Here is a 13,049-nt window from a genome sequence, read left to right as displayed (position 1 = left end):
TTTATAGCCCAGTAATCGTTTTGATTTGTATTCAAATAGCACCCACAAGTGCTTGATGCAATCCACAAGAAAGACTTGATCCCTGCTCCGAAGAGATTATCATCTAAAACAAGCAGCATTCAAAAGGTGCAGGAGAGAAATTACAATGTGATTATAATGTAATGATCATTTTTAATTTTTATCCCCAATATCCCTTTCTCTGTTATTGGCTGGCTAATACCTTGGGTCTTGAGAGCAAATTTAAAGAGGAGGGTAAGTGGTCTTATGGATCAGCTCCTTAAATTGCCCTAAATAAAAAGATTTTATCATGTGCCTCTTATCAGTTTTTAAATACACATCTATCCAGTAGGAGCAAGGATGGTCTCATGATTAAGGCTTTGAACATAAACTCAGATCTGAATTTTATTGCAAGTTCTGCTATAGTCTTACTGTGTGACAATGAGCAAGTCACTTACTTTCTCTTCCTCTGTTTCCTCACATGGAAAATAGGAATAGTACCTTTCCTCCCAGGACAGTGGGAGCCTAAGTTCATTAATGTTACTACAGCTGAGTGCCATAATAAAAGCTTCTTAGTTTTCTCCCATCTGGGTATAGCCACATGTTGTCTTTTGTGTTGTACTTAGACTGCAGGCTCTTTTGGGCATAGACTTTCATTTTGTTAAGAGTTTGTACGGTGTCTAGCACAATAGGGTGCTGGTTCATGACTGGGCTCCTAGGCACTACAGCAAAAGTAGTAAATAAATAGACATATATTTGAATACTTGAATACTTCTTTGACACAATACTGGGTTAATGGATAATTATTTCACTCTTCATATTGCCTTTCTGACACAGTAATCAAGTTGGATTCATAAGGATTAAATAGTGCATATTTTGGTAGTACTTAGTCCTTGAGTAAGAAGACAAAGTTATGAATATGGTATTTCAAGGTATGTAAAATAAGCTTTTCAGAGGTCTTCATTGTGGTACTGCATCTAGGTATTTTTATCAGTACTATGTAAGACACAAAATAAATTTAGGTCAGATACAGTTTTAAAGCATGTCATTGTTGATCTGCTCAACCTCAAGATGCCTGATGTTTATTGTAAATTCACAGTAGTCGAAATGGATTAAAAATGCATCTTGAGTTATCCATCTTTTAAAACTTGTTTTAAATAGTTCAAATGTATTGCAAGGAATTGGTTATATTCTGTAGCTCATATCTGCAGTAAATGAAAAAGCCAGAGTCTTGTAATGGCCTGATGAAAACCGTTCTTAGTTACTCTCTCTCACTCTAATGTAGCACTAGATGAGTTTGTTTGGGTTTAAGTCACAGACAGAAAACTTGCATCTCAAATATGACCAGTTTTTCAAATAATTAAATTGTAGCAGCAGTAGCTAGAATTAGACTGGTGCACCTGCGTATTTATTTAGAGTGGGTGTCTGTCAGTCGGCTCCACTCCATAGAGAGTGCTAATGGGATTGACCAGGATCTGTAGGACCAGCTTTTCCTTTTCCCTGTGGAATAAGATAGGGATTTACTTAATCACTAGAACAACAATTAATTAATTGGCCTAACTGAGCCTGGATGCTTGCCATGTTGCTTTTGTGATCTAGATACTTAACCTGGCTTGCACTTGCGGGGTGCAGACACTTGCTCTAGAGGCAAACGATTAAGATATTTCAGAACCTGTTAAAAATTTATTAAAGTGCAGAAAATCTTTGAACTCTTAATAGAAATACAGAGGTTTTGGGTGCGGAGTAGTGCATGTACACAGCATTGTACTACAGTAGATCGAGGATGGGACTGAGGGTCAGTAGACCTGTTTTGTTCCTTGCTGTGTCACACACTTTAGGTCACAGTGGGCCTATGTGTTCCTCAACTTCCTGATCTGTAAAATGGTGGTGATCGTGCTTTGTGGATCTGTGGTATTTAAATCTGTGTTCAGGATGGGATTTTCCAAAGTGCTCAGTGTTGATCTAGATTTTCTCTCAAGATAATGGTAAAACTCTCATTGATTCCAGTCCGAGCAGAGTTAGGCCAACATCGAGCGTATCTGAAAATCCCATCCTTGCTTTGTAAAGGACGTGATCCTTTCTGTGAAGAGGCACTGCAGTTACTAGATAACTAATAGAAATTAATGGAGATATCCCATCTCCTAGAACTGGAAGGGACCTTGAAAGGTCATCGAGTCCAGCCCCCTGCCTTCACTAGCAGGACCAAGTACTGATTTTGCCCCAGATCCCCAAGTGGCCTCCTCAAGGATTGAACTCACAACCCTGGGTTTAGCAGGCCAATGCTCAAACCACTGAGCTATCCCACCCTCCCCCCAGTATTACATAATACTGTTGTGTAATTGAAAACAGTAATTTTTTTTCCATTTTAATTTCTGGGCATTAAATGACATAAAATTGCTTATCTGTAGGACTGTCCGTTGTAGTTCTAAATTGTCATACCGTAGTCAAATTTAGTCTCGCATCTAGTACCTGATTTTTAAGAGATGTAAGGGCTTGTGTACACAGCACAACAGCGTGTGCTACAGGGTGTGATTTCTAAAGCAGAGTAATGGGTAGTGCACTAATTGATCTATGTAGACCCCGCTAGTGAGCACTAAAAGTTCTCTAGTGTGCTTTCATATACCTCTAGTGCACACCAGCAGGTTCTACGTGGACGAGTTAGTTCGGAACATTAGTGTGCTTTAGAAATCACACCCTTTTAGTGCACTTTGCCACACTGTGTAGACAAGTCCTAATACTATCCAGCAGCTGCTTGTTTGGGCCGAGCCTTTCACATGCACTTGATGAATTTGTGCATGAAAATGTGGGTACATGTGTGCTTTCTTAATATGCAGACCGCGCTCAGAATTTGTCCCTATTTCCCCATCTATTTCCCCATAGTTTGACTCATATTATTTTCTTGATCGTGCTATGCTAAATTTGTTATACCATTTTGAAAGGTAATTGATGCTCTCAGTATACTTAATTAACAGAATTCTAGAAAGAATATTATGTGCCCAAAAATGCCTGTTGGAAGTCAAACCAGTTGGCGTGCTTGATGATCCTTTACCAAGTGATATCAACATATACCATGTGCTACACAAATCCCTTGTTATCTTCCTAAGTGTGACAAAAGTAGGGGTGGAGAATTGAAGCTGAGGTTTCTTGCCTCCTTCATGTAGTTTTTATTTTTATTGGCTACAAATATTTTATTGGTTATTTTATTTTAAAATGGATACAAAGTTTATTTTTCAAGTTTTAAGAGTTAATATTCAAATCAAAATTTATTTTTAGTTCGCAAATAGTTGTGACTTAAGGCAGTGGGATAGTATTTGAAAGAGATTTCAATCATGTTACACAACCTTTCACATGCACTGAGGGAGTCTGCTCACCACTATTCAGAGTTACCCAGCGCTAAGGGCCCATCTGTTTCTTGTGCAGCTCCTATTGCTATGTTTTTCAGAGACATAACCATTTAAAATCAATTAAACGGACCGTGACTAAATTACCTTGTGATAAATCATAACCCATTCCTCAGGTAGCTTAGAGGATAATCCTGCATTTTAGAATTGACCTTTGTGTACTTGTGTTTAATTTTTCTGATCTCTTTAGATAAAGAAAACTCCAGTCCTTTCCTTTTTCAGACATTCATTTCGCTCTAATCTCTTTGACACATTTTTAAAATATGTATATATTCTAAGCAGCAGATTGACAGCTCAAACCCTCCAAGCCAATTTCTAACTTTACACAGAGATGTTCCCAGCTGGTTCACTGGGACTGAGGAACATCAGGCGGCTTTTGTCTTGTCTAATAACTGGGGAGAAAGTGAGGCTAAATGACAGCAGCTGTGGCCCTGCAACACCAGATGTGCCTCTGGGACTGAACTCAGGGTCCTTTTCTTTAGGAAGGGGATGGGAATTACAAAGGAACCCAACATGAACTGGGTTAATCCCACTGTGGCACTGTGTATGTGGTGGGGGTGGGGTGCAATTGTAGAGTAGGGAATCCACCCCTGAGCTTTTGAGAAAGGAACAAAGAAATATCTGCTGTGCAGTGTCTGTCTTTCACTCGGGGCCCTGAAGATCTACAGAGAAGCTTTTGACTTTAGACTTTTCCTAACCTGATTCAAGAAAGCGCTCTTATTCGTAATTCCTTTTTATTCAGTAGGATTAATGACCTTGTACTTGATATGTCAAAAGAGAAAGTTTATACAATATTCTGACTCTAAGTGAGGCTTTTTTCCCTTAACAATGTGCTCGGGTCTGCTGCTGCTGTGAAGATCCTGTCTGTTGGCTGATATTTGATAAGTGCCTTGCAAAGAAAGTTGACATAAGGATTATTTGGGCTGTGGTTCAGAGCGATGAAAATGATCATCTCTCCCAATGTAAGGTACTTGGTAGATTTATCTCGAATTACGTGTAGCACTCAGTGATTTTTGTAGTGTTTGCTGGGAGAAGGAGATTGCTTCTGTTCTGTTCAATAGTTTTTATTTTTAAGACAAAATATCTTTTCCCTGATGGTAGACTTTTTACAGAACTGAAAGCAATGTATCCTGTTGGTTTGGTAAGCTCCCTTTCCTTTTGTATAAGTGATTTCTGTAATAAATGTGCCTTTGTCTTTTTGCTCAGATTTCCCTGGTACACGTTCACCAGATGTATTTTTGAAATTCTTGTATTGTGAATATTTATAACTTTACAACTTTCCTAGCATACTTTTCAGTTTATATTTCAGGAAAAATACAATCCAAAATATTATTTCTCCTGTGTACAAAGTGTACTTTAAACAATATTTATAGATCTTTAGTAAAAATTTGAAGTTATGTCCATGTATGTTTAATATTTAGTTTCAACAATTCTCAGTAATTTTAATATTTGTAGGGTTTTTTTGAACAGTACCTGCCAGCTACTGTAACCTGTTCGTGTGCTAACATGTCATGTACACATATTTATAGGTTTGTTTTCCTTGTAACTGATCGTGGTGCTGGAGTAATTTCACTTGTGTGTTATCAATGAATATTGATGCAGGTAGGAACTGGGGAGTTGAGGAATGCCTGTGCTTAAAGCATATGTTATGACGGTACAGTTGAGAACACTGAAATGGTTATCCTCCAGTATTCTGAGGGAAATGGACACGTTTTAAGGACCAGGTTTTATTCTTTTTAATGTCTGACAGGCATGTGTTTTTATTCATACACATTCAGAGCCATGTGATATACATCAGTAGAGTGACTGCATACTTCGTGTTCATCCAATGGGCATTATAGGTGCCACTTTTCTGGATGAATGCTGCGCATCAGTTATCAGCAAAGTTGTTTATTGCTGAAACTTTTTTTATTCTCTCTCTATTTTCCAGACTTGAATTTTTTGGTTCCGTCTCACAACAGGATGGAGACAGAAAATTCCTCAACTTTTAGAAAGCAGTTGGTTCTGTTTGGTGATGTTACCTAATCCAGGTCTAGGACTCTACCAAATTCATGGTCCATTTTGATAAATTTCATGGTCATAGGATTTTAAAAATGTTAAATTTCATGGTTTCAAACATTTCAATCTGAAATTTCATGAGGTTGTAACTGTGGAGGTCCCAACCCAAAAGGGGGTTGAGGGGGTTATAGGGTGATCGCAGTATTGCCACCCTTACTTCTGCGCTGCTGCTGGTGGCGGCGCTGCGTTCAGAGCTGGGCAGCTGGAGAGCAGCGGTTGCTGGCCAGGAGCCCATCTTTGAAGGCAGCGCAGAAGTAAGGATGGTAATATTGCGACCCTCCCTCCCCCCCGCCCCCAAACAATAGCCAGATTTCACGAGGCAGACCAAATTTCATGCTTCATGATGCGTTTTTCATGCCCGTGAATTTGATAGGGCCATCTCCAAGTCCATGTACTTTTCCACACACACAAAAAAAAGTGTAAGCTTTTTGGTAAGACCTAGGCTTTCTTTGTGTTTACGTAGTGTGTCTCATACTGTGGTTACTACTAGAAACAAATAATAATGTGTCTGAAATGTATTTCATAGCAGAAGCTGAGAAAATGCTCTTGACATACTGTCCCAGCTTCAGTTTATACTTTTTGCTGCAGCTGCAAATTTCTCTAGCACAGTAACAAGAGGTTTGCTTTGTTAGTACTGCAAAGTTCTCCCCCTCCTCCCCAATATGTAGTGGAAAAATATGAAAGGGGGGATAATCCACCTTCAAGAAGCAGGGACTGTTTTGAAGAGAAATTTTGGTTTACAAATTATTGTTCCACATAGTGTCTATCCTGAGCATGAGCTAAAGAGCAGATTTAAGCTACTTGATAGAAATAATTTATGATAACTTTGCTGCAAGCTTTATATGAAGCTTTTTCCTTCTGTTTTTCAGAAGTCATGCAAATCTTAGTCCCCAAAAGTTCTCTTAACAGTAAATAAATATTTCTAGAAAAATAGAATTGTTCTACATTTCTCTTCTAGACTGGGATATGTTATGCAAAAGGAAATGTCATGGTTCACAGACACACAATGTATGCAAATATGGCTGAAAACGCAATGATTTGTATGTCAACTCTCCAGAATCGAGATTTGTGCTGAAAACTGATGTAATTTGATGCAGTGTTGAAAAGAGGAAACATTAGAAAAAAACCAAGCAGGTAGTAAGATCTTAAACACTTATGAAAAAGTACTGCACATCCATTTTGCTAAAGCATCTTCTGTTAAGCCTTGGTGCAATAAACATTTCTGGCATCACAGAATGGTCTGATTCAAAGCACATTGTCTGTACTGGTTTCCTTTAACGCTACAGATCTTTTGTGCTGCTGTAGAACTGTTGTGCTCTGGTAGACAGCAAATACCCTCTGCAAAGTCAACCCTACTACAGGTACTAGTCAAACACACATGCACTCATTACGGATCTGACTTCAACCTGTAGACGCTTCCAAGTTTTGTAATGGCTTTTTATTCTTTTTTGGTTTCATGCTGTTGTGTCCAGGTATTACAGCACATATGGTATGTAAGGTCATGCATTGTTCCTATATCCTGCCCAATAGCTAGACACAAGTGTAATTCCTTTATTTAAAAAAAAAAAAAAATCCTAAGATACCATTCTGATAACGGATAGGTGTATTAAAACACACTGCGAATACTTACTCTTTTCTTTGTTGCTTTAGGAGACATCACTCAAAAAGGATATGAAAAGAAAAGGGCGAAGCTACTTGCACGCTACATACCACTAATTCAAGGTAAGAGATTTAAACTATCTGAAAGTTTCAGGGAAGCCTTTTGTGCTAAATGATTGTAAAAAGTGATCTGTATATCCACTAAATCCTTAATGAGCATTGTCCTGAGTTAGTGATGTTACTAACTTTATAGAAAACTCTGGGTTTCTTTGTAGTAAATAGAATTTCAGCCCCCATTGGAATATCTGAGTGGACACATTGTGGTAGGCATCAGACCTGAATGTTAGCAAGCAGGTTCAAAAATTAAGCATCTATCTTCTAGCTAGCTATCTACAGCAAACAAAGTATAACTATGCAGAGCTCTATAATGAAATATTGTTATCAATTGTGACCGGGAGAACTGCATGGTGACTTGTCTGCCTGGTGCAACATCTCAAGACATCTAGATAGACTCATGTGTAGTGCTGGGGAGGAGCTGGTGGACGTTGTACATGTAGGTACCAGTGACATTGGGAAGGATGGAGAGAGGTCCAGAAGGCCAAATTTAGGCTGCTAGGTAAGAGATTGAAGTCCAGGACTTCCATGGTAGCATTCTCTAAAATGCTTCCAGTTCCACACGCAGGGCCAGTTAGACAAGCAGAACTGCAGGGTCTCAATGCATGGATGAGATGATGGTGTAGGGAGGAGGGGTTTAGATTTATTAGGAACTGGGGAAACTTTTGGGAAAGGGGGAGCCTATACAGGAAGGATGGGCTCCACCTAAACCAAAATGGAACCAGATTGCTGGCGCTTAAAATTAAAAAGGTCGTAGAGCAGTTTTTAAACTAAGGGCTGGTGGGAAGCCGACAGGTGCAGAGGAGTATGTGGTTTGGACATCCCTTATGGGAGGATCTATAAATGGAGATTCCCTATGTCCTAATAAGGAGGAGAGGATGGAAGATAAAATACAGGTAAGATCTGATGAGAAACAGTCAAAAGAAAAAAAGTCCCATTCAATTACAGCATGTAATGGCAGACAGCTAAAAAGTGACAAGTTTTTAAAGTGCTTAAATACCAGTGCTAGAAGTCTAAACAATAAGATGGATGAACTAGAGTGCCTTGTATTAAATGTGAGGATATTGATATAATAGGCATCACAGAAACTTGGTGGAATGAGGATAATCAATGGGACACAGTAATACCAGGGTACAAAATATATCGGAAGGACAGAAAAAGGCGTGCTGGTGGGGGAGTGGCATTATATGTGAAAAAGCGTAGAATCAAATGAAGTAAAAATCTTAAATGAACCAAACTGTACCATAGTGTCTCTATGGATAGTAATTCCATGCTCGAATAATAAGAATATAGAAGTAGGGATATATTACTGACCACCTGACCAGGATGGTGATATTGACTCTGAAATGCTCAGGGAGATTAGAGAAGCTATTAAAATAAAAAACTCAATAATAATGGGGGATTTCAACTATCCCCATATTTACGGGATACATGTCACCTCAGGAAGGGATGCAGAGATAAAGTTTCTTGACACCTTAAATGACTGCTGCTTGGAGCAGCTATTCCTGGAACCCACAAGAGGAGAGGCAATTCTTGATTTAGTCCCAAGTGGAACACAGGATCAGGTCCAAGAGGTGAATATAGCTGGAATGTTTGTTAATAGTGACCATAATATAATTAAATTTAACTTCCCTGTGGCAGGAAAAACACCACAGTGGCCCAACATTACAGCATTTAATTTCAGAAAGGGGAACTATACAAAAATGAGGAGGTTAGTTAAACAGAAATTAAAAGGTTCAGCACCAAAAGTGAAATCCCTGCAAGCTGCATGGGAACTTTTTAAAGACACCATAATAGAGGCTCAACTTAAATGTATACCCCAATTTAAAAAACATAGTAAGAGAACCAAAAAAAGCCACCGTGGCTAAACAACAAAGTAAAGTAAGCAGTGAGAGGCAAAAAGGCATTCTTTAAAACGTGGAAGTTAAATCCTAGTGAGGAAAATAAAAAGGAGCAAAAACTCTGGCAAATAAAGTGTAAAAATATAATTAGGAAGGCCAAAAAAGAATTTGAAGAACAGCTAGCCAAAGACTCAAAGTAATAGCAAAAATTTTGTTAAGTACATCAGAAGCAGGAAGCCTGCTAAACAACCAGTGGGGCCAATGGACGATAGAGAGGCTAAAGGAGCACTTAATGATGATAAGGCCATTGCGGAGAAACTAAATGAATTCTTTGCATCGGTCTTCACAATTGAGGATGTGAAGGAGATTCCCAAACCTGAGCCATTCTTTTTAGGTGACAAATCTGAGGAACTATCCCAGATTGAGGTGTCGTCAGAGGAGGTTTGGGAACAAATTGATAAACCAAACAGTAATAAGTCACCAGGACCAGATGGTATTCACCCTAGAGTTCAGAAGGAACTCAGATGTGAAATTTCAGGACTACTAATCAGCTTCTGTACCAAATGACTGGAGGATAGCTAATGTGATGCCAATTTTTAAAAAAGGCTCCAGAAGTGACCCCGGCAATTACAGGCCAGTAAGCCTGACGTCAGTACTGGGCAAACTGGTTGAAACTATAGTAAAGAACAAAATTGTAAGACACATAGATGAACATAATTTGTTGGGGAATAGTCAACATCGTTTTTGTAAAAGGAAATCATGCCTCACCAGTCTACTAGAATTCTTTGAGGGGGTCAACAAGCATATGGAAAAGGGGGATCCAGTGGATATAGTGTATTTAGATTTTCAGAAAGCCTTTGACAAGGTCCCTCACCAAAGGCTTTTAAGCAAAGTAAGCAGTCATGAGATAAGAGGGAAGGTTCTCTTATGGATTGGTAACTGGTTAAAAGAGAGGAAACAAAGGGTAGGAATAAATGGTTCGTTTTCAGAATGGAGAGAGGTAAATAGTGGTGTCCTCCAGGGGTCTATACTGGGCCCAGTCCTATTCAACATATTCATAAATGATCTGGAATAAGGGGTAAACAGTGAGGTGGCAAAATTTGCAGATGATACAAAACTACTCAAGATAGTTAAGTCCCAGGCAGACTGTGAAGAGCTACAAAAGGATCTCTCAAAATTGGGTGACTGGGCAACAAAATGGCAGATGAAATTCAGTGTTGATAAATGCAAAGTCATGCACAATGGAAAACATAATCCCAACTATACTTATAAAATGACAGGGTCTAAATTAGCTGTTACCACTCAAGAAAGAGATCTTGGAGTCATTGTGGATAGTTCTCTGAAAACATGCACTCAATGTGCCACAGCAGTCCAAAAAGCGAACAGAATGTTGGGAATCATTAAGAAAGGGATAGATAATAAGACAGAAAATATCATATTGCCTCTATATAAATCCATGGTATGCCCACATCTTGAATATTGTGTGCAGATGTGGTCGCCCCATCTCAAGAAAGATATATTGGACTTGGAAAAGGTTCAGATAAGGGCAAAAAAAATGATTAGGGGTATGGAACGGCTGCCGTATGAGGCGAGATTAATAAGACTTGGACTTTTCAGCTTGGAAAAGAGATGACTAAGGGGATATGATAGAGGTCTATAAAATCATGACTGCTGTGGAGAAAGTTAATAAGGAAGTGTTATTTACTCCTTCTCATAACACAAGAACTAGGGGCAACCAAATGAAATTAATAGGCAGCAGGTTTAAAACAAAATAAAGTATTTTTTCACACAACACACAGTCAACTGTCGAACTCTTTGCCAGAGGATGTTGTGAAGGCCAAGACTATAACAGGGTTCAAAAAAGAACTAGATAAATTCATGGAGGATAGGTCCATCAATGGCTGTAAGCCAGGATGGGCAGGGATGGTGTCCCTAGCCTCTGTTTGCCAGAAGCTGGGAATGGGCGATGGGATGGATCACTGGATGATTACCTGTTCTATTCATTCCCTCTGGGGCACCTGGCATTGGCCACTGTCGGAGGACAAGATACTGGGCTAGACAGACCTATGGTCTGACCCAGTATGGCCATTCTTATGTACATCTTAACACTGTATTACATCAGCAATTTGCATCCAGAGTGAGACGTGTACCTGAGTGATTTTTATTTCAAGGTGTTTTTAATGTTTGTTCTTGAGAATTTTGTTTAGGAGCATTTAGCTTTTAGATATATTTTTTGCCTTGATAAATAACTTAATCAAGGTGTCATCATTACTGCTTTAAAAGAGTAAGATTACGGGATAATTTTAATTGGAAAAAAAAAGTGACTGAAACTACCATTCATAAATATAATACAAATATTTCTAGATCTTTCTTGTAGTTTACTTTTCTTAGTTTTCTTTAGTCTTTTCTGACAAATAATTTAATTTATTATTAAACTAATGGATACTGTGTTACTTGCCATTATCAAGCTACAGGGCTTTTTTTTTTTAAATACAGATTTTGGAATAATGCTGCTTGTAACTAACATTACATTTGCCACTCAGACAAACTACAGTGTCTGCTGATAACTGACATACACTACCACTTCTACAAATTATTTTGGGGACCGGTTTGATGGAGAAATCGGTTACCAAAAATTGTTTATTTTAAAGTTATCATTCTAACATAAAAATTGATGGTATAGTCTGAGTTAAAAGCAATTGCATGACTACTTGTGTTTAAACCCTATATATTTAGATTTAATCTGACTCCTAATACTGTTAAAGCCACATTATATTTGTCTGATGAGGTGCTTTTATTTGAAGCTTCTGTTTTCAAAAGCCTTTATAACCACTTGAAAAGTTCAGTTTGGCCATTCGTTATGTTTATTTAAAATGCACAAAATAATATTTTGAAACCTTTTTGCTCTAATTCACATTTGTTTTAAAAACTTCATACTAGCCATGGATGTAGTCCTCAAAAAGTACTGTTTTCAATAAAATAAAACAAAATTTTGTTTTAGGAACAGTTCAGTCCTTGAAAATCATGTATTTTGCTTGTGTGCCTTGTGATTTTTATTCTTTACCATGCTAAAGAGTTCCTAATGTCCCACTCTACACATATATCTGGAACACTGCATGTTGATGCATTTTCATATTAAAATAAAGCCTCTGTGTATTTGAAAGGATATTAACTTGTGTAATAAATCAGATTCATGGGGTGGGAAATTCAGTCCAGAAAACTGTTAAATGTTAAACATTATGATTAAGAACTGAAATATACCAAAGTGAGGGCATTTTAAGTTGTTCCCAAAGCAGCTGTCATGTGGCCATGTACTGTATGGGAGCTTTCCCACTGACCGTCGGCATAAAAACACCACCTCCGTGAGCAGCAGAAGCTATGTCGGCGTGAGAAGCTCTCCTGCCGACATAGCGTTGTGCACACGAGCACGTATATCAGTGTAACTTACGTCACTCGGGGGTGGTTTATTCACACCCTTGGGAGACATAAATTATGCTGACAAGACTGTAGTGGTAGACGTAGTTTAAGATTCTTAAATTTAGCGTGTTCAAGGCATTCATGGCACCACTAAAAACAAGCTTTGTTACTTATTACTTCCACATTTACAGTGTGTGTGCATTTAAACACACCATGTCACTCCAGTAATTTTTGCATGCAGTATATAAGAAAAAGGTTAACGTGAAATTTAATCTGAATTATATAATCTCATTCAACAAATGTAACTGAAAAATAATTGTTCTGTAGAAATCCTGCATCAATCTGTGAAGCAAATACATTTGCTACACTAAATCCTGCGTCAGCCTGGGACAATGGACTGGATGACCTCTTAAGGTCCCTTCCAGCCTCACAGTTCTGTGTTTATATGATTACACCAGTGTTCTCTTCCCTCACTGTGTCTTGATTTTTCTGGAACACTTTTTTAAAGAATTGTAAGTGTTTGTAAAGGAAGCCGCCCTGCCAGGACTGCAGCTTCCCCTGATAGACCTCCATCATTATGGATGATAAGCTATTCCAGGAAATTTTATTAGGTTCTAAGAGA

At 38.3% G+C, this 13,049-nt stretch overlaps 1 protein-coding gene across 1 annotated transcript in view; it reads left to right on the top strand.

Annotated features, from left to right (window-relative positions):
• DIP2A (disco interacting protein 2 homolog A) overlaps positions 1 to 13,049 on the top strand; it is a 215,801-nt gene that overhangs the window by 69,389 nt on the left and 133,363 nt on the right. The window contains exon 2 of the mRNA XM_065412925.1: positions 7,107 to 7,178. Within this exon, the coding sequence (XP_065268997.1) occupies positions 7,107 to 7,178 (72 nt within the window). The remainder of the gene's footprint in view (positions 1 to 7,106; positions 7,179 to 13,049) is intronic.

Source organism: Emys orbicularis, chromosome 11 (genome assembly GCF_028017835.1).
Source record: "Emys orbicularis isolate rEmyOrb1 chromosome 11, rEmyOrb1.hap1, whole genome shotgun sequence".
Classification (NCBI taxonomy): Eukaryota; Metazoa; Chordata; order Testudines; family Emydidae; genus Emys; species Emys orbicularis.
Note: the sequence above shows the minus strand (reverse complement) of the source record. Positions and strands in the feature narration are given on the sequence as shown.